This window comes from Cynocephalus volans, chromosome 1, assembly GCF_027409185.1.
Source record: "Cynocephalus volans isolate mCynVol1 chromosome 1, mCynVol1.pri, whole genome shotgun sequence".
Taxonomy (NCBI): domain Eukaryota; kingdom Metazoa; phylum Chordata; class Mammalia; order Dermoptera; family Cynocephalidae; genus Cynocephalus; species Cynocephalus volans.
Window position 1 is genome coordinate 100229580 of NC_084460.1, and position 24472 is coordinate 100254051.

General features: G+C 36.0%; 1 protein-coding gene across 1 annotated transcript in view; it reads left to right on the forward strand.

Moving 5' to 3' along the window:
• NAALADL2 (N-acetylated alpha-linked acidic dipeptidase like 2) overlaps positions 1–24472 on the forward strand; it is a 757732-nt gene that overhangs the window by 513446 nt on the left and 219814 nt on the right. Inside the window, exon 10 of the mRNA XM_063104553.1 lies at positions 21512–21658. Within this exon, the coding sequence (XP_062960623.1) occupies positions 21512–21658 (147 nt within the window). The remainder of the gene's footprint in view (positions 1–21511; positions 21659–24472) is intronic.

Sequence of the window (24472 nt, forward strand, 5' to 3'; positions counted from 1 at the left end):
CTGAATCTTGGCAAGGCACATGTAAGAAAGCTTTTTGCAGATTTTTCTCAAAGCCTTGGGGAGCAGTATAATTTGGCATAGGGTTACTCACTTTAGTGACAGGAGCTTTCAAATACGTTTCAACACTAGTTCCTATGAGCCAAGAACCTCTCTACTGGTGAATCCCAAACATTTTTTCTTTTCTTTTCTTTTTTCTTCTTCTTCTTCTTCTTCTTCTTTTTTTTTTTTTTCTTTCTTGGCCTTGCTTTAAGTTATTGTTCCTTGTCAGAATGAGGAAGTAATATAGTACTATTGGTTCTATGTATTTGAGACAGAAACAGACACTTAATTGACAAAGTGATCACATTAGTAGTTTGTTTATCCACCACAGTGCTCAGTTATCAGAAAAGAATCTTCTAGCTAGCAGTTCTTATTGTTGAAAACTCCTACCTCTTCCTAACAGCAATAAATATAATTTATCACATTATTTGCTAACCTCCTTGCTGTTTCCAAAGATTTCTTATCAGTAAACTGTATTCAACTCTATTGAATTTGTGTTAACTTCCTAAAGTAATTTTCAAACCAATATACTGTACCCTTTAAAGCACTCTTTAAACAATATTTTCTCTGTATCATTTAATTATTTTGTATGGGTAAACATTTCCTACTCAACTGTATCACAAGCTCCTTGAGTATGTATTTTATTCATAATTTGTATTCTCTAGAGCATGTCATACTTTGTAGGTGTTCAGTAAATAGTTGTTGATTGTGCCATGGTTATAAAATACGATACTATGCATATATATGTATATATACGTATAAACACACACACATATATATAAAGCACTAACATCTCTGATTACTTACTAGAATATGTATTGTAGATAACCCTAAGAGATTAAAAATAATAATTCTTATTATTTGAGAAAGGAATACCTTCTTGCCTAATTATTAGTGTCATGCTAAGTTTATGATTTCTGAGCTCTAGGATGCTTAGTGAAAACTTTTACGTTCTCTTGAGTGTTTGAGATCTGAACTGAATTGACTTTTCAAAAACAACAGCAAAGATCCTTGTAATTTTCTTTTTAAACTCCTTTTAACTTTCAAGCAGTCATCTTTAAGGACTGTTGTCCTGATGCAACCAAGCCGAAAAGCAATGGACTCCGGAGCTCAGGGTGCAGTCTCAGGTTAGCCGATGACTCACCTCTGCCTTTATTCATGTGATCAGCATTCTGCGGCCTAAGGATAGGGGGTGGTAACAGCCCATCTTCTACTTCCTACTTGGCACACATTCACCAAGAAAATAAATTTCAAACAGGGGAGAAGATTTTGAAGCAGCAATGAAAAGAAAAAATTCTTTGAAAGGTCATGAAAAGTGCCCCCAAAAAAAAAAAAAGGCCTGGAGTAGGAGTCAAGTTCTAGTGGAGTCTCTTCCTTATTATTTATGGTATCATTAGCAATCGCTTATTCACATCTCAGTTTTCTTATCTGTCAGATGACTGTAGTACCCTAATTACCTCAAAGTGCTGTGGAAATATAAAGTTATGTGGTAAAGCACTTAGAGAATGAAATAATACACTTTCAAAAACCTAGCTTTCAGAACCAATAGTTTCAAAAATTACAACCAGATTGAGATATCATCTCACCCCACTTAGATTGGCCATTATTAAAAAGACCAAGAATAACAAATGTGGGCAAAGATGTGGGGAAAGGGAAACTCTTCTATGTTTGTGGGACTATAAACTAACACAGCCATTACGGAAAACAATACAGAGGTTTCTCAAACAACTACGGATAGAACTACCTTATGATCCAGCAATCTCACTGCTGAGTATTATATCCAGAGGAATGGAAATCATCATGTCGAAGGGACACCTGCACTCCCATGTTCATTGCAGCTCTGTTTACAATAGCCAAGATATGGAACCAACCTAAGTGTCCATCAATGGATGATTGGATAAGGAAAACATGGTATATATACACAATGGAATACTACTCAGCCATAAAAAAGAATGAAATTCTGCCATTTGCAGCAACATGGATGAGTCTGGAGAAAATTGTTAGGTGAAATAAGCCAGACAAAGAAACAGAAATACTGCATGTTCTCACTCATAACTGGCTGCTAGGAAGAAAGGAAGGGAGGGACAGAGGAAGAGGGAAGGAATGAAGGGAAGAAGGAAGGAATGAAGGGAAGAAGGAAGGAATGAAGGAAAGAAAGAAAGAAAAGACCCCAACAGTAAGTTGAACTTTCAGAAGGAGAGAACAAACCTAAGGAGACTAGGGGAGGGGGGGAGGGGGGGAGGGGGTTTGGGAAGTGATAGGTCAGGCAAAGAGCATAAAGAAATATCATGATTTGTAAGAATGAATGTGCTAATAATAAATAAAAATTTAAAATAAAAACAACAACAACAAAAAGTAAAAGATGCACGTTTGATTTCAGATGATAGAAATCGTATTCTAGGTAGAATGCTAATATAGATTTTTATAGTAAATTGTTACTGTCAGTTAGTCCATTTAAAATTGGCATTATTTTGCTGAATGCCAAATATAAGAAAAAAAATTTCAGGAAGGCAGACTTGAACTATGGGGAATAAAGTTATTATTTCTGAAAAACATCTTGTTTCTCTGAACTTTAAGAACTATCTTATAAACTTCATACTATATTTTTATCTTCTTTTTAGAATAGTAGCAATTTCTTTTAATTCTCCCATCTTGTAACCCACATTTATTGGTGTTGATATTAGTGGGGTAATTTCCAGATGGCTTTAACTGTCTCACTCTTAGAAATAGTTCAGGAGAAGTTATACTGCTCTCTGCAGGGCAGGAAGCACAAAGAAAATGGTATAACGTTTGTGCTGACAAAGCCTATAAATGGGACCAAAACTGTCTTAATTCAGGTTCCAAACCAGCTCATTGTTAGTTTTGAAAATAAGCTATGGCAGAAGTGTACATAAAAGTATTTAAAGACTTAGTCCATTTGGGCCATGTGATGGTCTGAATGTCTGTCTCCTCCAAAGCTCATGTGGAAGCTTGATACCCAATGTGGCGGTGTTGAAAGGTGGGACCTTTGGGAGGTGATTGGACCACGAGGGCTCTGCCCTCATAAATGGATTAATTCATTTATGGATTAATGGGTTAATGGGTAAGTGAGTTATCATGGGAGTGGCACTGGTGACTTTATAAGAAGAGCAAGTGAACACATCAGGATGCTCAGTTCTCTTACACTGTGATGCCCTGTACCACCTTGGGACCCTGCTAAGAGTCCTCACCAGGAAGAAAGCCCTGTTTAGATGTGCCCCCTTGACCTTGGACTTCCCAGCCTCCAAAAGTGTAAAAATTAAATTTTGTATCTTTATAAGTTACCCAGTTTCAGGTGTTCTGTGATTAGCAGTAGAAAACTGAGTAATACATGATACTATAGACTGGGTAGCTTATAAACAACAGAAATTTATTTCACAGTTTTGGTGTCTGGGGAATCAAAGATCATGGTGTCCCCAGATTCAGTGTCTCCTGAGGGCTTCTTCCATCATTCGCAGATGGTGTCTTCTAGCTGTGTCCTCACATGGTAGAAGGGACAAAAGAGCTCCTTGGGCCTATTTTATAAGGGCAGTAAACCCATGCTTGAGGGCTCCGCCTTCATGACTGAATCATCTCCCAAAAGGCCCCACTTCCTAATACAGTCATATCGGGGTTTAGGATTTCAACATATGAATTTTGGAGAAAATACAAACATTCAGACCATAGCAAGGAATTTTTCCCTCTAGAAGCAAGTAAAACCAAACATGTATTATGTAAGTGTATACGAATAAATCTATACACGCATTCTTTAAGACTTGAGTGCAGAAACTACTCTTTAATATATTTCTCAACTCAAACTTTGCTTCAAATCACCCTTATAAAATATCCTGTGGAAAATCCATTTACTTTTATACTTCTGTTTCACCTACTGCATTTTTCTAAATATTTCTAACATTATTTGAAGTAGATCTAAAACGAAAGTAAGAAGACACAATCTATTTGCTCACCTTATATTAATTGAATGATTTATTCTCCCAACTACTGTCTTACCTTGAAATGTGGAAAACTCTAACAGTTACTATTGGGAAATAACTTTGGTTTATAAATTTATAGCAAGTTTTAAAACTGGTATAATATTGCAAGTCTACCTTTATAAATATTATTTGTAGTATATATTTTTGTATGTGTACCTTTATATATTATTTGTAGTATATATTTTACATAGCATATAGTATTTTATAGATAGTATGTGTGTGTGTATATACACACTACCTATAAAAGTTATTGTTATACCTCTTCTATCATTTTAAAAATGAGAAAGAAAAAAACAGTTACTACGTAGAAGACTTTGTAACCTAAATTCACTAAAAATATTAGTTTTGAATTTGGGGCTCTGAGGGACATAGGTTTATATCCTATAGTGTCATTTGAGCATATTTTCTGTGCTTTGGTTTCCTTATCTGTGAGAGGAGGATCATAGGATCTAAGAAATTAACATACGTGAAATTAACTTGCATGAAACCACAGCACCCTGTGTGCCCATAGAGGTGATCAGTAGATTGTTAGGACTTCTAAAGCACAATTTACCCTGTTTAACACAGTTTCTAAATTTTCTAATGGGAATACTGCCAAATAATTCTTTAGAAGTAGCTCCCTTTTCTTTCTCCTAGTGTACCTACTAATAAAATAGTAATGCCTTAGGTCAGTTCCCTAGAAGCAGAGCTTGAGACAAAGGTTCCAGTGCATATGAATTTTGAGGGAGTGTTTTTCAGGAAAAACCTATATGGCATGAGTGAAGAAGGACAGAAAAGGAGAAAGAGCTGGTCAAAGAATAAATGTTATTTTATATGAGTCAGGCAAGGTCTTTCTGAGCAGGGAATATTCACACTCAGACCTGATGGAAATGAGGAGGGACTCATGGGAAGAAGTGGAGGAAGTTATGTCAGACAGAGAGAATGGTAAGATTACACATAAGGGGCAAACGAAAGTGGAAAGCAAAAGATGAATACAAAGATTTGACCTGAGCAACTAGTGAATGTTGGGGACATTTATGGAGATAGACAACAATAGGAAAAGAATTGATTTGAGAAGGTAAATCAGTAATTTAATCTTCAATTTATTTTTATTTAAAAATGTTTTAATTGCAGCAAAATACACATAATGTAAAATTTACTATCTTATTTTTACATATACAGTGCGGTAGTGTTAAGTACATTCACATTATGTGTAGTCTCCAGAACTTTTTTGTCTTGCAAAACTGAAACTCTGTATCCATTAAAAAATTCCCCATTTCTCTCTTCCCCCAGCCATTCTAATTTCCTTCTCTATGAATTTGGCTAATTCATATACCTCATTTGTTAGTCAGCTCAGGCTGCTATAACAAAACACCATAGACTGGGAGGCTTAAACAACCAGTATTTATTTCTCACAGTTCTGGAGGTTTGGAAATCCTAGATCAACATGCCATTTCCTGGTATGGGCTCTCTTCCTGGCTCACACGTGGCCACTGTCTTGTATCTTCACAGGGTGGAGAGATGGAGCTGTGGTGTTTCTTCCTCTTCTTTTTTTTTTTTTTTTTTTTTAATTTTATTTTGTCGATATACAATGTGGTTGATTATTGTGGCCTACTACCGAAACCTCTCTCCCTCCTCCCTCTCCTCCCTCGCACCCAACAATGTCCTTTCTGTTTGCTTGTTGTATCAACTTCAAGGAATTGTAGTTGTTATGTCTTCTTCCTCTCACCCCCCCGTTTTTTTTTTTTTTTTTTTTTTTTGTGTGTGTGTGTGTGTGTGTGTGTGTGTGTGTGTGAATTTATTTATTTATTTTTAGCTCCCACCAATAAGTGAGAACATGTGGTTTTCTCTTTCTGTGCCTGACTTGTTTCACTTAATATAATTCTCTCAAGGTCCATCCATGTTGTTGCAAATGGCAGTATTTCATTTGTTTTTATAGCTGAGTAGTATTCCATTGTGTAGATATACCACATTTTCCATATCCATTCATCTGATGATGGACATTTGGGCTGGTTCCAACTCTTGGCTATTGTAAAGAGTGCTGCGATGAACATTGGGGAACAGATACACCTTCGACTTGATGATTTCCATTCCTCTGGGTATATTCCCAGCAGTGGGATGGCTGGGTCATATGGTAGATCTATCTGCAATTGTTTGAGGAACCTCCATACCATTTTCCATAGAGGCTGCACCATTTTGCAGTCTCACCAACAATGTATGAAAGTTCCTTTTTCTCCGCAACCTCGCCAGCATTTATCGTTCATAGTCTTTTGGATTTTAGCCATCCTAACTGGGGTGAGATGGTATCTCAGTGTAGTTTTGATTTGCATTTCCCAGATGCTGAGTGATGTTGAGCATTTTTTCATATGTCTGTTGGTCATTTGTGTATCTTCCTTAGAGAAATGCCTGCTTAGCTCTTTTGCCCATTTTTTAATTGGGTTGCTTGTTTTTTTCTTGTAAAGTTGCTCGAGTTCCTTGTATATTCTGGATATTAATCCTTTATCAGATGTATATTTTGCAAATATTTTCTCCCACTCTGTTGGTTGTCTTTTAACTCTGTTAATTGTTTCTTTTGCTGTGCAGAAGCTCTTTAGTTTGATATAAATATGGAATAATAAAAGACCACACATAGCCAAAGCAACGCTGAGCAAAAAAAAAATAAAGCTGGAGGCATAACACTACCTGACTTTAAACTATACTACAAAGCTATAATAACCAAAACAGTATGGTACTGGCATAAAAACAGACACACTGATCAACCCACACACTTACTGCCATCTGATCTTTGACAAAGGCACCAAGCCTATACACTGGGGAAGAGACTGCCTCTTCAGCAAATGGTGCTGGGATAACTGGATATCCATATGCAGGAGAATGAAACTAGACCCATACCTCTTCCTCTTTTTGTAAAGGCACCAGCCCTATTAGATTGGGGCCCTGCCCTTATGACTTCACTTAACATTTATTACTTCCTCACAGGCCCCACCTTCAAATACAGTCATGCTGGGGGTTAGTGCTTCAACATATAATTTTTGGGGGGACACAATTCAGTCCATAGCACTCATTACAAATGTAATCATATAGTATATGTCTTTTTGTTACCAGTTTATTTCACTCAGCATAATGAGGAATTTAATCTTTGATGTATTAAGTTTGAAGTACCTATTTGACATCCAAGTGAGATGTCAAGGTGGCAGGTGGTGGGCAGGTCATTTGTGTGATTTGGGGTCTATCTGCAAAATGCAAATCCATCACAAAGTCTCATATCAAATTAGTCTCCATTTCAAAGTGCTCTGAGCTCCTGATATGGGGAAGAAAGGATTTCCTAGGTAAATTTTGAAAGCTCACTTCTTTGAAATCCAGGCATTGGGGTTAAACAATCAAGAACACTAGACATGGAAACAAAAACTAAGGTCAAAATTGTGGTCTTGTCACTACCTGTGTGACCACACATAGTTTGTTTAATGTCTCTTGGCAATGAGAGCTTTAAGACATGTTAGGAGTAATTATTTTTTCCCTAAAGTGTTATGAAGATATTGTATATAAAAATACCTGGTACATAGTAGATATGTAATACATACTTGTTAAATCTCAATGTATTTTATGTATTATGTTCATATTATACATTTCTTTATAATATATTACTTTTTTTAAACATTAGATCACTACTGTTGCTCTTTTGTTACTATTTTTTGTTTTTATTTATATTACTATTTTTATAGCATTTTTTTCTTGTTTTACCATCACAGATTTATTTTGATCCAATCTATATTTTATTAAAACATATAATGGTCTTACATAGATTACATTGATAATATCAATTGCTGAAATTACATAGTGTTAGGAATTGCTCTTTAAAGAAAAGAACAATTTCATTAAGGTAAAATGTAATTGAAATTAGGAAGACATTTTAAAAGTGCTTAATAGAAAATTTTTTGATACTGAATGAAAAAATACATAGTGATTACTCTGTGATTTCTCGGGTATAGATAATTATCTTTTTACACAGCTTCACCCCAATTAAAAAAATATCTTCTCTATTCTTATATTGTGTGGGGAATTAAAAGGGGGATACATTTTACAAAATTTAATACTTATAAAACATTTTAAAGGTATTCTCTTTTAATACATTTAGCAAGAGTATTTAAACAAGAAAGCTACTATGCTATCACACGAAATACCTCATAAAATCCAAAGAGATTAATTTGAGAAGGGAAAAAAAAAAAGTAAAAAGAACCTCCTTTAAAATCAAAGTTCATTGATTTGGTAGAAAGGCATTGCCAAAAATGTAGGATGGGTGTGTGTGTTTTGATTACTTTAGTACTAATGATAATTTATAATAATTACAGTTATATATTAAGTATTTCTGTATTAGGTGCTGAGTGCTTGGCATGTATTATTTAATTTGCTCCTCTCGACCTTCTCGTGTTACAGACATATTCCTTGTGTAAAAGAGGCCTCAAGCAGTTAAGTAACTGCCCTGTGGTCATACTGCTGAAAAAAAGATATCCATGCTTTTTTTTTTTTTCTTTTTTTTTTTTTGTGACTGGTAAGGGTATCTCAACCCTTGGCACGGTGTGGTCTGCACCGCGCTCAGCCAGTGAGCGCACCGGCCATCCCTATATAGGATCCGAACCCGTGGCCGCGGCGCTCCCAGTGCCGCACTCTCCCGAGTGAGCCACGATATACATGCTTTTTAAGGAAGAATGCAAAATTGTCTGTCTCACCTGTAGTCTATTTGCGGGTCTATCTCAAGCACCTACTTATCACAGAATACTTTGTGATGTCTGTACATACTTATTGACTTCCTATAGGTTTCTTTTTGTTTTTTTGTTTGTTTGTTTGTTTGTCTTTTTCGTGACCGGCACTCAGCCAGTGAGTGCACCGGCCATTCCTATATAGGATCCAAACCCACGGCGGCAGCATCGCCTCGCTCCCAGCGCCGATCTCCCAAGTGCGCCACGGCTCGGCCCCCTATAGGTTTCTAATGGGTGACATAGTTTACCTGAAAGAAGATTTTGCCCAGCCGGAATTAAGAAAGGGAACATTGTCCAGATTTGTTATGACTCTTGGAATTATCTGAAGTCAACTTCAAACTTCCTACCGCATCTTTGGCACTCTGAGTTCAATTATTTTCCAGTCTAAACCTAGGCTAAGCTAGATGGTGTTTGTATAGTTCTCTTCTTTACATTTCCCTCTCACTGGAGAAAGTAGATATGATTGGATTGACATCAGTTTTAGAAACCTTTATAGTACCTATTTTATTGTGCTGACCAATAGAGTGGCAATAGAAAGATGGACAAAACAAACTCTCTGCCCTCAAAACACATGAAAGAGAGGCAGAACAAATATGATGGAGAATTAAGTTGAAACAAGTAGTATGAGTGAAAGTCTCTCCGGTACATTCTGACCAAAATAATGATCCTTATATCTGGTACAGAGAAGTCTAACATGGGGAGATTGGCATTGGGCTGTGAGCAGTAGGTGGGATCTGGATGCCCTGTACACATTGCTCCTTAGATCCCATGGTGGCCTACAAAGCTCTGTTGGGCTCATTCTAGCAGAGCCGTCCCTAGGCTAGGCAGTTACTTTTGCCCAGAGTTTTAAGGTTATGCGATGATGCTGTCGTTTGTCAGACTTAGACATATTACTGCTGATGGTGTTATTTCCTCCGCCCGATTTCTCACTCTCAGCACTTAAGTTGCTTGAAATGGTAATGTGTGGTGATGTGCCTGCCATCCACATCCTTTTGCCCTCCTGCTTGCCAAGTCTGCATTTTTCAGCTTTTTTCCCCATGCCCTCCTAAAATTAAATGAATTACTTCTAAAGAACCTGAGCGCACCCACCTGATTTACAACTGCCCTGTAACCCTGGTCAGAGAGAGAATAGCAAACTTTTCTCTGGTATCTAGTGAATGATGCTAAGTATATGCAAAGTAATTCCAATTGTTTCCTTGCTTCTGGCCTTACTCTTCTTTGAAATGTTTGATTTTTTTGAAATGAAGTTACTAAAGTGTTTCATCTTCAGAAGAATTTGTTTAAATATTTCATTAAAAATATTTGCAGCCTGAGATAGTTAATGTTGATTTGAAAACCAGTTAGGTTTCTCGGATAATTTTTTTAATGCCTGGCAGCTGGAATACATCACTGAAATGCTGACACCATGTTATTTAAAATAGCAGTGCCTGTGAGGCTAGGAGAAGCTATTTAAGACAAACCTCAAGAAGGCTGGTGAAATAATAGCTGAAGTTACGTTATGTCAGCCAATTCCTCAGCATGGAACAGCATTGAGAGGCCAGAGTTGTTATCCTTCACTGAGACATAAAATCTATATCTTGATCCTTTTGGTCATTAAAGGTCCTATGGGAATTGTACCCAGGGGGAGTGAGTTTTTATCCAGTGTGTTGGCCAAAGGTCAATATAGATGGCAGTGCTGTACCTTTTCAATAAGCTCACAGTTGCATTTAGATATAATCAGAGTATGGATTTTGGAAGAGCTCTGGGTTTGTCATTCTATATATAGTTTGCAATTCATGAAGAAATGGGTTTAGCTATTGGTGAGACCCATATGAAACCTATTTAAAAAGTGCCAAAATGGCAGAGGGATCTACGGAGTCTTTTAATCTAGTACATTATTTTTAAGTCACCATTTCTCTTAAACTGAAAAGATAATTTTAATTTAGTTGATTAGTCAGCAGCCTAACTGTTCTTTCTGTACAAACTGATAACCTCATCCCTCCTTTCTTTTGTTAAAAGGGGGGAAAAAAACCACTGGGCTGGGGGTGTTGGGTGGGGGAGGGGCAACAATCTAAGTTAGAAATCCTTGCCTGCCACTGCATTTGCTGTCCTTATGTTTCTCAGGGATGACAAAGCTTTTAGTCTGTAAAGTGGAATAATAATTAATACCTGCTTACCCAACTCACAGAGTTGCATTATGATCTAATATGATGTCTGTTTGTAAATGGTAAGTCCTTATGTAATTGTCTCCTTGGAATAAGTGAGGTGGTCTATATTTAGCATATTTTGATAATAAATTGATACTTATCTAGAAAATACAAATACATGCAAACCATGTAATCAAGAATGGATCTGAAGGAAATTATGATCATGATATGGAGCTTTGTTTTTAGTCTTACCCCATGACCTTTTGGCTCTCTCTTCTCTACGAGTATCCTCCTGGTTATTGGGGTGTCAACTTTAGTGACCCTTACCCAGCAGAGGCCTCATGCCGTTGTACCATTCCCAAATCCTCTATTTAAGAAAACCTATTCTTCCCTAATAAATTAAAGTGTCAGTTACTTTCATCTGTTCCCTCCCCAATGGTATATACATTTTTGATGGTACTAAATCTACCTCCCCAGATTAAATGGTGGTCCATGATTCTATAACTCTAAATATTCCATTTCTCCTCTGCCTTATTCCACTGTAACTGTTGAAGGTGGGAAATCCTATCATGGTAATTGAAAAGTGGGGCCTTAAAGAGGTGATCAGGTTATAGGACCATACCATGGTGAATGGATTAAAAATGGTGGTCATGGGATGGTTCTGAGGGCTTTAAAAAAAAAAAAAGAACACATGAGAGGTTAGTCTCTTTCTGCTTCCACCACCTTGCAATGTGAGACCCTGGGTCAATGTTGCCACCACCAGATGTGTTCCCTGGACTTTGGACTTGCCAGTAGCAGAAACTGTAAGCAGTAAATTTTCTTTTCCTTATAAATCTCTCTGTTCTGTGTATTTTTGTTATAAGTAACAAAAACAGACTAATGCACCTTTTTAGACATTTTTTTTTAAATGTTAACATTTCTGAAACTGGGGGATATCTGTTATGTGGTTTGTTTCTTCCTTGCCACCCAACAAAAGCCTTTTTAATCTTACAATCAAGGGAATCTTAGAGTTGGGAACATGTAATATATAGTTCAGAGAGGATTTGAAAAAAGTAACTTATTTATTTCTGGAGAGGTGATTCATTCACAGATTTAACATTCAAAAGCATTAAGCAAAAATTTTTCTCCTCAACCTGTTCCTCACACCAGTTTATCTCTCCAGAGGCAAACAGCATTTGTATATATTACACAATGGCACTTCAAAAAGTTCATGGAAAAATAGAATTGAAAGATAATATGAATCTTTCTATGAATTTTTTGAAGTACCCTCATAGCATATAGACTTAAAAAAAAAAAAACTTTTAAAAATACAAATGATAATAACACCTTATAAAATCTTTCAGGACAAATTTTTTTTTCTTGTAAAAATGTATCTTGGAGATTGTTTATTATCAGTGCATAAACAGCTTCATTTTTTTCTTTTTAAAGACTGCCTACTTTTCCATTGTGTGTATGTACTATAACTTATTTAACCTTCATAGAATTTGCACCAATTTTTTTCTTCAGTAACATATGAGGTACCAGATTTTCTACATCCTTTAAAACATAGTCCAAAATCAAACTTGCTAAAGATTTTTTTAAAGTAAATATAAAAGACACTTTATACTTGTATGTCTTTTATGTATAAAAGGCACTTATTATTATTTTTCTGTGAAAAGACAGTTTATATTTATTAACTTTTTTAAAAAATTGACTTGCTGGTCTTTTTTCTTTACATATTACAGAAATTAGCCATTTGTCTGTGAAATGAGTGGTGAATATTCTTCCCTGGCTTTTCAGTCATCTTTGTTTATGGTAATTTTTTCATGCAATGAAGTTATAATTTTAGGTAGCTGGACTAATTAATCTTTTTTGTCTTCTTCATTTGTTGTTATACTCTAAAATGTCTTTCCCACTATGAGATTATTAAAATTATCTTCCACTGTTTTCTCTATACTTTTCTGATTTAGATTTTTACATTTAAGAGATGGATTCATCTGGAATGTCTTGTAGTAAAAGATACCATAGGGTGGATACTATTTTATTATTTTAGTGGAGATTCTTACTTAAACCCACTTGGGTTGGTGAAAGGTGAATATTTTAAAATTTTTAAAATAACATACCTGTTTTTATTGTTACACAAAGCCTTAAGGGGAGAGAAAAAAAAATAGTTCCTCTGCCATCCTGTGACTATTGGTCTAGAACCTTATGCTGGTAAGGGAAGAGAAAGGGACATAAAGTACAGTTGTTGGGAGGGAGCAGGAGGAAGATACCAGTTAGAAGTTAGAATAAAAACATGGGCAAATATCTTCATTCTTTTCCATTTTTACCCATGTAGATTGAACTTTAAAGTGTTCATTAGTGCAAAGATATTTTAAATCTAATTAGAAGTATTCCAAATCTAAAGTAACATTTTCTATATCTGATAACCAGATTAAACTGCTACCAACAACAGAATGAAATGAGAATTAGAATGTTTTTCAATTCAGCAATTCTGTTTATATAGACTAAAACAGAAATTTTTCACTATTTAAAACTGAAAATACTTTGTTAACCACAGTGAGTAAGTTATTAAACCTTCACAGAAACCCTGTGTAATTGGAGATTTGAATGCCTCTTGCTATTGGTTGAAAATCTCCGTTCTATAATAAGATGAAAGCTGGTTTTCTCCCCCTACCATATTTAATCTTTAATAAAGGCATTGCAAGATATATATTGATTTATTTTTATTTTTGGCATTTTAAAAGATATTTTGTGTGTAAGAAACTCATTATTAGATGCTGGTGTTTAGGATAATCTAACTAAAGTTTTTGTTTAAAATTGTGGTGCTATGGCTAATGTCAGCATCCTGCCGACTACACCAAATGTGGCGCTGTGGCTAATGTTGGAATCCTGCAGACTGGGCTAATTGTAAAGCTCTTTTGCCTGCCCATAATCTTGCTCACGGTACCAATTGTTGAGGTAGAGCTGGGTCTGGAGCTCACAGACCCATCAAGCCCATTCACAGACTGGGTCACAAACCCTTCACATGCCAGGCTGGATCCCCAGACCCCTCACATGCCAGGCTGGGTCACCAGACCCCTTACCACAGGTCTATGAGTTAGGTAACTGGCAAACAGGTCCTTGGAAGCCGTAGTTTGGAAAGCATGGCTGCTTGCCAGGCTGGGTCACCAGACCCCTTACACACAGGTCTATGAGCTAGGTAACTGGCAAACAGGTCCTTGGAAGCCATACTTTGGCAGCCACCTGAGGCAGAAATCTGCCAAACAGCCTGCTTCACAAACTCTCTGAAGAACACAAGAATAGCAACAAAACTAAAAAGATACATTGGTGCGCATGCGTACTAACTCCACACACACACACACACACACACACACACACACACACACACACACACACACACACACACACACCAAAACTAAAAAGATACATTGGTGCGCATGCGTACTAACTCCACACACACACACACACACACACACACACACACACACACACACACACACACACACACACACACCAAAACTAAAAAGATACATTGGTGCGCATGCGTACTAACTCCACACACACACACACACACACACACACACACACACACACACACACAAATTTGTTTACCAAGAATGCTGCACCACCCCCAACCAGCCCCAAGGTGAGAGGGCCTGATTAAATTGTTCTGTTTTCCCAACAAAAATATTGAAGAATGTCAGTAAACACAGCTTATTGTTTCCTTTCAAAGATTATTAGAGGACATCTGCAATACATGATTAAATATTGGGTATTGGATTGACATAGCGGCATAAAAATATAAGTTAAATAAATGAAGACTCCCTGGCACACACAGCAACTAAATAAATGTTGAAATGCCACAGGTGTACAGTTTGTCACAACCAGATCCAGTGACCTAATGACTTAAAAAAAAAAAAAAAAAAGACCCAAAGAATCTTGAAAGAGAACACATTTAAGTTTAGGTTGTTTGTCTGCATTAATGTGGTCTGTATGCGAATATATCAGCATGATAGAGAACAAAGAACATTGTAGTTGGAGTGAAATGATCTGGGATTAAGTTGTAATTCTGTTGACTTGGGGTTTCAATTTCCTAGTTTGTAAAATGAAGTTTTTTTTGCTAGGAGAGTCCCTCCTTGTGGATCATTTTGGTAGGCTGGTAAGTCCTACATAGACCCATCCTCAGAAATAAGATTTTTAAATGCTTACATTAAAATACATAGGTCCTGGGTTTCAGAGGGAAAAGATAATACATAGAATAACAAAGGAAATCGATTATATCAAACTGCAGTTACCCAGGTATTAAAACACAATTTTGCATTTCAATAATCTATGGGCTTTTAAAAATTAACACATTAAATAACAAAAGTCAGCAAGGTGTCTCATAATTGCTATCTTTTCAAATTAGCGACAAGTTTAATGGGTATTTAAAGGTATTCTCAACAACTGAAATGTGACATGAAAACATCTGATTTCATTTGGTTACAAAGTTACAGGTACTGCTAATACTACTGGGGTTGAGGCCTACTTCAAGATTGAATAAAATGTTAAATTTCAGTTAGATGAAAGTGAAAATAAAGATGCAATATTTTGGGGAGCACTTCAGGACAAGAATCCTTGGGCTTTAAGATTTTTAGGTTCTTTCAGTTTCAAAATGTAATAATTTCTCTGTAATTCCTCACATGTTTACATGTTCACATTATCCAGGATCATGTTTCTAAAGTTCTAAACTAAACCTTTTTGTTATACAAATTTTTGCAAAATTATCTCCATTTAATCAAACAAAAACATAGTTCTCCTCACTACCATTGATTAGAAGTTCTTATGAAAATTTCTTAAAACAAAAAAGTGACCTACTATCTAAAAGTGCTTATGCTAGTCAGGGTTCTCTAGAGAAACAGAACAAAAAGGATATATAGATGGCTATGGACTAAATGTTTGTGTCCCTCCCAAGTTCATATGTTGAATACTAAATCCCTAACATGGTAGTATTTGGAGGTGGGGCCTTTGGGAGGTATTTATCCTGTTGCAGTTCAACACCCTCAGGGTCCTTGTCTATTGCATATGTCAATAGAAACTCAAAATGCAGCAATCTGAGTGTTTAGCAGAAAGGAGTTTTCTTTTGGGGTTGTGCAAGCCAGAAGTGAGGTCCATCTCAAGACCTATACCAAGCTCCCCAAGCAGACAGGAGTTACAACTTTTAAGGGTCTAGCTACAAAAACTCATACATATTCAACAAGGGCTGGGTTATTCTTTTGCATATTCAAGTGGGGATCAGTGTCCATGCTCATTATGGTGGTATGTGTGTTACAGGCATCCCTTATTTTCTTGGAGATTTAAGGATTAAAATGAAGGGGGGTTGGTGCTGTATTGTCAAAAGGTGAAATTGTAGGTAGAGTTGAGGCTAGCAAGCAAACTCCCACATCTGGCCAACAATGAACAGTTTGGAATAATTAACTGATTGGCCTCAGTTGCTGTTAAAAAGTTGCTTTCTCTCCCAGTCAGCATTGTTGAATTAAGGGGTGGAAAGGAGAAAGACTTAGGAATGAAAGGAGTAGCTTTTATTTAGGTCATGAGGGTGAAGCCTAGAGAATGGGATTGATACCCTTATTAAAAAAAAGGAGCACACACAGTAGTCTAGGAATCTCTCTCCTACCTCCACCATGTGAAAATACAAGAAAACTGCTATATGCAAACCAGGAAGAGGGCCATCACCAGAGCTTACCATGATGACACTCTGATGGCCTTTCTCATCTCCAGAGCTGTGAGAAATAAATTTCTGTTGTTTAAGACACCCAGTCTATGATATTCTGTTATAGCAGCCCAGACTGACGAAGACATATATGAAGGGGCTTCAAAAAAGTTCATGGAAAGATTCATATTATCTTTTAAATTCTATTTTTCCATTAATTTTTTGAAGTACTCTCATATAGAATGATATTTATTATAAGGAATTGGCTCATGTGATTGTGGAGGCTGATGAGTCCCAAGATCTTTAGTCAGCAAGCTGGACACCTGATGGTGCAGTGCTAGTCTGAGTTGGAAGGTCTGAGCACGAGGAAAACTGGTGGTGTAAGTTCCAGTACAAAAGCCAATAGGCTCGAGATCCCAAAAAAGTGATATTTCAGTGCAGATCCAAAGAAAGAAAAAGACCAATGTCCTAGGTCAAGCTGTTCAGGCAGGAGGAGTCCCCCCCGCTTTGTTGTGGAAGGGTCAACCTTTTTGTTCTAACTAAGCCTTCAACTGATTGCATGAGGCCCACCTACATTAGGGAGGGCAATTGGATTTACTCAGTCTACCAATTCAAGGGTTAGTTTCATCCAAAATTCACCCTTACAGATACACCCAGAATAATGTTTAAATGAAATATCTGGATACCCCATAGCCCAGCTAAGTTGACACACAAAATTACCCATCACGGTGCCTACTGTGAGAAATCATTTTTTTAATACTGTAGCCATTATCACCACAATTGGAACATTAGTGTAAAAACCAAGAAAACCAGTGAGATAAATTGTTTCTGCACAACTGAAGTTACAAGAATAATGTTGAAATGTAAAGAAATTTAATTATATTATAATGTATAAAATGTAGTATACATTTTTGATGTTAGACTTTTCTTGCTGTTTGAATAAGTAATCAACTTAGATTTCCTATGCATGTAGAGTGAATGCATATGTTTGCAGGGGAAAGTAGAGTATGAGAGAAATAAAACATTTAAATTATTAAACGGATTTTTAAATACTTTAGAAACTTGTCAATGTATCTCGGTGTTGCCATTCAACTAATGCAAATGCTGATTTAATTATTTTTACATTTCACTTATGTAATCATTTACTATAAGATCATGCCTTTCAGCTTAAAGATATACTTGCAAAGAGTATAGAGATTTAGTATTGAGATGGCGATTTCATTTGAGTTCTCAACAGACTTGCAGTGGGAAATTAAATGAGTGATATAACCATGGTCTTTGCCTAAACGTGCTCACTTTATGAACTGGAATAAAAATGCTTGTTATCAAACATAAAACATGGAGCATTTGGAACTCCTTGGGTGAAATTCTTATTATGAATTTACTCAGCCTTGTAAATAAATTTTAAAAATTAATTGACCTGCACAAATTTCTCGCCAACCTTCCCTCTCCCATGGTGCTTAACTTTTAGTAAAATGAAGAAAATTAACATTTCTTCCTACTTCCCTCTCAGGTATTAATGCTTATGGGAGATGAGTAGATCAATGTCTATTACCCGGAACGGATCTATTATAATCCACTGAAGTGCTGTGTGGAAAAACAATTCACATTAGAATCAAGTATAGATTTAGGATCACTTAAGTGTTTGTGAATTTGGCCTTAAATTCATTACTTTAAGGTAATGAATAATAAAGATTTAGAGAATAGAGTTTCTATGCCAGCCATGTTCTCTTAAGAGAAATTCCTAGATGAAATGACTTTGGGAAAAAAACCCCAATCTGCAAATTGGGCTCCTTTTTATCTCACTTTTTTACCCTGAGGCTAGTTAGGAACAAAAGCACAAAAGAACAAAATGAACACAAGCTTGAAGGTACATGTTTCCTCTCCTCATCACTGGTTAGATCAGGAGAGTAGGAAGCAGAGAATGAGGTGGAGAGGTGGGGCAGGGTGGGGAGGGATGCTGTGAGCTGGTGAGATAAGTTGTATGCAAGACTTTCAGGGAAACTATAGGCCCAGGAGGTGAGGAACAGGCCTCAAGAGGACTCCTCAGGGAACTCTGTGTTGTTCTTGAAAACCCCAGTCTTGGCTTGGCTTTCCTGAAGCTTTTACCTTCTGTTTGGGCTTGACTCTGACATGAGGCTCAATTACCAAATGCTCCCAGATACAGGCCCCAGCTATCCCTTCGACCACTGAACCCTCCTCTATATTCTATCCCCTCTCCATAAATAGTCCATATTTAGCACTAGAGATGTAGTTTAATAGATCTTAACCTTCAAAATATAAGTTTAAACATTATATTTAATATAACATTTCTAGATAATGCTCACTCTGTTGCCATCTTAGTTGGTAGACAGAAGGAGTTTATATGTGACAGAGGTGGCAGTACAAACCTTTAGGGAAATGACAGACTTATCGAGTACATGGTTCATGTAGAGCAAACCAGAGTAAGGAAATAATGCAGATGTGTTTGTGGGGACGTAATCCTGAAAGCAGTATATTGCCCTTTATTTGCCTGAAAAATACAAAACATGTAAATAATGATGTAACAGGAAGGAATTGCAGACATGGAATGCAATGAAAATATTAAAGTTATGTTACGGAAGTAACCATCGCAAGAATAGAGACTAGAAAAGAATCCACACTGGCTTCGAAAAGAATGTCCTGCAACCATACAAGGCTGAGGCTAAACCAGAACTGTGTTCTGTGTAGCTGTTAGAGCAAATAAAGATTGCAGGGACTGATTGTAGTGGGGTTATTTGTGCCATCTTAGGAACTTGCAAATATGAGAAGCTAACACCTTTTGCCAGAGGGCAGCTATTATATAAAAATGATAACTAAATGAAAATAATATCAAATATTATATTTACATATCACATTTATTTTAAAAGTTAATTATTTAACAAGCCCATATTATGGAATTTAGAATTGTTAATTTTTGATCCATACCATTTTTCTGCTAAGAACAATATTTCTGTCTAATGGGTGTGACTGAGAGTTGGGATGGGTACTGAGAGTTATGCATGCAAAATAAAATCAAAGCCAAACCTGTATTTTCATCAATGTTCTATAGTATGCATATTCTGTCTTGCAAGGACATAGATCGTGCCACAGTAAAAGAAAAGTAGACCACTTTAAAAATGGTTTTAAATTTTCTTGGCTAGGCATCTGGGGAAAAGAAAGTCTAGATTCTGTCGAATCCTCATTAATGACATAAAGGGACATAATCTAGGTTTCAGAAATTCAAATAATTCTGGCCACCATTGACTAAGTCTGAATGAATGGAACAGGCTGGCTCTGAGACATTAGTGACTGGATGTTAGTGAATGTCTTACCTGTCCCAGACATTCAAATTTAACTAGAAAAATCTATTCTGACTAAACAAATATCTTCAGAGATGCCAGTTTCAACACATGGATCTCTTAAAAATGCTTGTAATTTTTAACATGATCTAAAGTAGTTTGTTTGATTTTTAGGACCTAGTACTTAAGAGTAGCTCTTCTTTGGGGATCTTCAAGACCCTACCTAAACTGTTCCAGGTTGATATAAAACCTCCATAAGTCTTAAGCCCTAGGAATGTATGAGAGTGAAAGTGCATTACCTCCCTTTTCAGATAACTGGCCTTTGAATAGAAGCAAGTTGATGTGGGTCACTATAAAATGCATTAGGTTGTTACTGATTAGACTGTATGGTGAAACATTCTTTTTCTTTCTATTCCTGAAGTGTTTAATCACCTGAGATATTTGTAAATAACAAGAGGCTGAAACCGTGCCTTGTTTATAAACACACTGGCTTTGCATTTTAATTGATTTTAACTTTGTTGCAAAGATCTTCCTATAAGATCCTCAAAAAAATTGGATAGGTATTGAAACATTATTATATGTTTGAAAAATCTAACACTGTAGTTGGCATAACTCATTTTCTTAATATTAAAGTGCATGTGAGTATTTTTCAAGTCTTTTGATAGGTTATATTTAAAAGTATTTTTGAAATTTTATCATGCCAAAGAAGCATGAGAGGTTGAAAAGTTGATGTCTTGATTCAATGGCAAACATGCTTTATGCCTGATGTTAGATGCGATATTCTTATGCTTATGGCCTTATTTTCCTCTCAATTAACTGTCCAGGAGACTGGTATTCTTCCACATTTCACAGGTGAAGCAACTGCATCTCAGAAAGGTTCTAGACTTTTTGGAAAAATTTATTAAAGAAGATATTTTTAATCAATATTAATTATAAAAACCCTTAGCTTGCTTGATTTTGATTTTTTTATGTTTTATTTTTGTGAAGCTACTGTCGTTTGTTTTGTGTGCTAAACTCCAAATTTAAGAAATAATAGTCTAACATCTTGTATTTCCCCAGAGGTTGCACTTAGCTGTGTGATTCTCTATGGCCCACTGTAGTTGTTGGCATATACTCTTAAGACATCTGCCCAGCCACCAAAAAAAAAAAAAAGAAAGACATCCAGGAATATGCTTTTAAGAAGAAATGGGGAAATTTTCTTCTGTTGTTTTTGATAAAAATTTTAAGAAGAACAGAACAGAATTATATCCTACTAAGCCGTTCTTTAAATTTGTGGGAAAACTTAAAAACCGAAAAACAAAGACCTAAACCTTTATAGGGACTCAACATTTTTTTTTACAAATTTCAAATTAAAAAGTCTCTAGAATTCTAAATCCACTTAAAATAAAAATACTTTTGAAACAGTGACAATAAGCAAAGTGTGATTCTGGAGAGTGCTAGTCTCACTTCAGTGAGCATTGGAATCCTGGGTTTCTGGGTTCCAATCCAGGTTCCTGGGCACCATCCCAAATGTTCCCACTAGGTATAACTGGATGGAGCTTAAACATTTGCATTTCCAACAAGCTCCTGGGTGACACTGACATTGCTGATCTATGGACCACATTTTAAGTAGTACTGATATGTTCATTTAAATTATGTTTTTCAGAAAAATAACTTCAACTGTACCAGAAGAGCTCACTGTCCAGAAACCAATGTCAGTTCTGTACAGATACAAGGTGATGCTGATTATTTCATCAACTATCTCGGAGTTCCCACCGTGCAGTTCGCTTATGAGGACATCAAAGCATTAGAGGTGATTGTTCCTAAAAATGCAACACACACACACATATACAATATAGCCTACATGCAGAATTTGATTTTATCCTGGCTATTAGTCTTTCATATCAAATAGGTCACCATAGAAAGCGACTTCATTTAGACAGTTATTCTTGTTGTTCAGAAGTTTTGTAGTCATACTTGAAAGCATCAGCTATTTTCAATAATGTTGAATTCAATTTAAAAAGATTTATACTGTCAGTCACATTTTTACAGTGTGCTTTGCAACAAGAAATTTGCAGTAGTTGGATTAACATCAAAACATAACTGTAATCTTCAGTAGTCACAGAAAGAGATGACAAGTGCAGTAGATTCTCCTCTCCTTGCCCAAGGGAAAATGCGTTTCACATGCTGTATGTTAATGAGAGTCTTGTGGATTAGATACCCCAAATTCGTCAATAGTTTGCCTGCCCAAGAAGATACTACTTTTTATGAATATGGAAGGCGTTTTCCCAAAGAACATCACAAAGGCGTGATTCACCTTAATAAAGTCTGTGTCCATCCATCTATTAAACTTCAATCCTTTTAATCACAGGAAACTCTGTATATCTAAACCTGTTGGCATATTTTACCTTCTTTTCAAAACTGTTCATGCATTTTTGGAAACTGTTTGAAAGCCTCTAATGTGGTCTGCTTGAGGTAATTATTACATTAACAAAATAATGGCTGAAAAGTAGAGTAAAGCCTGTTTTGTTCTTCAAATATAGATATTCCAGAGAAGGAGTGTGTAAATTATGTTTGTATAGGCTCAACTTCAGATATGCAATATCTTAATTTATAATAGCTTTTAGCAATATCTAGCTTTATGCTTCTCTGCAGCCATTCCCCAACTCCCTCTAGTTTCTTTGTAAACAGCTAATGATCATTAACAACTTAAATTCATGAATGGAGAAACCCTGGGTGAATCCTATTGTGATGAAATGAATTCCTGGGTAATGCAAAAGTAATCATAATAATATATCTTTTTTTTAAGTTAGAATTTTCATATGTCATTGTTTAAAAATGGAGTGCATGTGTAGAGGTATCTTTTCTTTTATGCAAACTCTATATATGGACTTTAATGAAGTTGGTATATTAAGAAGTTAACTCATTTTTAATTTTCTTTCTTGATATCTTTTACTATCTTATCATGCCCCCATCCCAGCTTATCCAGCTCCTGTCATGTTAGCAAGTTGAACTATAACTCTTATTCAACATGTGTCTAATTCATCTTGGCTGAGTTTAAAGCCAAGGATTTAGAGAGACAGTGTAGCCTTATGAAGGGGACTAAAGTCTCGACTCTGATATTTACTAGGCAAGTTATTTAATCTCTTTCATAATTATTTTACAAATGAGGTACCTTAGTATATGCTGTGGTTTGAATGGCCCCTCAAGCTCAAGTTGGAACTTAACCCACAATATGCTGATGGAATGTGGGGCTTTTAAGAGACGATTGGATTGTGAGGACTGTGCTCTTGTGAATGGATTGATTCATTCATGGGGTAATGGGTAGATGGTTTAATGGGTTGTCATGGATGTGGTTCTGATGGCTTTTTAAGGAGAGCAAGTGAGAAGCTTAGCTCTCTTGCTCCTGTCATTCTTACCATGTGATACGCTATGTTGCTGTAGAGAGTCACCATCAGGGCTGGCCACTTAGCTCAGTTGGTTAGAATGTGGTGCTGATAACAAGGTCCAGGGTTTAATCCCTATACTAACAAGCTGCCAAAAAAAGAAAAAAAGAAAAATAAATCACCACCACCAAGAAGGCCCTCACCAGATGTGTTTCCTGGACCTTGGACTTCCCCACCTCTAAAACTATAAGAAAAAAATTCATTTCTTTATGAATTACCCAGTTTCAAGTATTCTGTTACAAGCACCAGGAAATGTGCTAAAAGAGTATTCTTATGGAATCTACTTAATAGAGTTGTGATAAGGATTGAAAGTATGCACATAAACAGTTTAGCTAGCATCAAGCATATAAAAAGCCTTCCCCCATTAACCATAGCTGTCATTACAATTATTATTATCTGAAGGTAGGTCCAAAATATTAGTGGGAGAGTTTCTAAACTTTTTAGATAAGAACACATCAGTGGAAGGGAGGGACTTGTTAATTGTTAAGAAAAACAAGCTTCTCAGGCTGAAGAGGTAGAATTTGATGACAATTAAATTCCACCTGGAGGATGGAGAATCTGAGGTGTCAATAGGGAAAATATTTGGCCACAGAGCCCAGTGAAGTTCTAAGATGGTACGATTATCACTGTGAAACTTCTAAGCTAAGGTCTCTCTAATAGAACTGGATTAGTCTGAAGGAACTAATCACTTTTTCAAATTATACCCAGAATATTTAACTCCCATCATCAAAATCACTTGTGATTATGTTTCCAAAAAAATAAGAGTCCCTAAGCTTTAAAAAAAATGACCTTGCTTATATTGCTTTAGTAAGAATAATTTTTTAATGGTTTTATCCCTTAAAAATATGAATGCTTGAGATGAGATAATTTTGTGTGAACACTCTAAAGAACAAATATTAACCTTTACTTTCTGTGTTAATCTGTAATAAATATTCGTATACAGCTATTCAGAGGAATTATAAATATTGAAAATGGCTTTATCCATGATGTAAAAAATATTTATCCTATGTAAATAAAGTAGGTAAGAAAATTTGAGCTTTTTAAAATAAATTTGCAGTTAGATTTAAAAATATAATTTATATATATAATCTTTAGGGAAATAGCTTGGTGGATTGGGAATCAGGAGGCCTGAGTTTTCAAATCCCTGCACATCAATGTTACAATGGCTTCTGGGCCTCTGT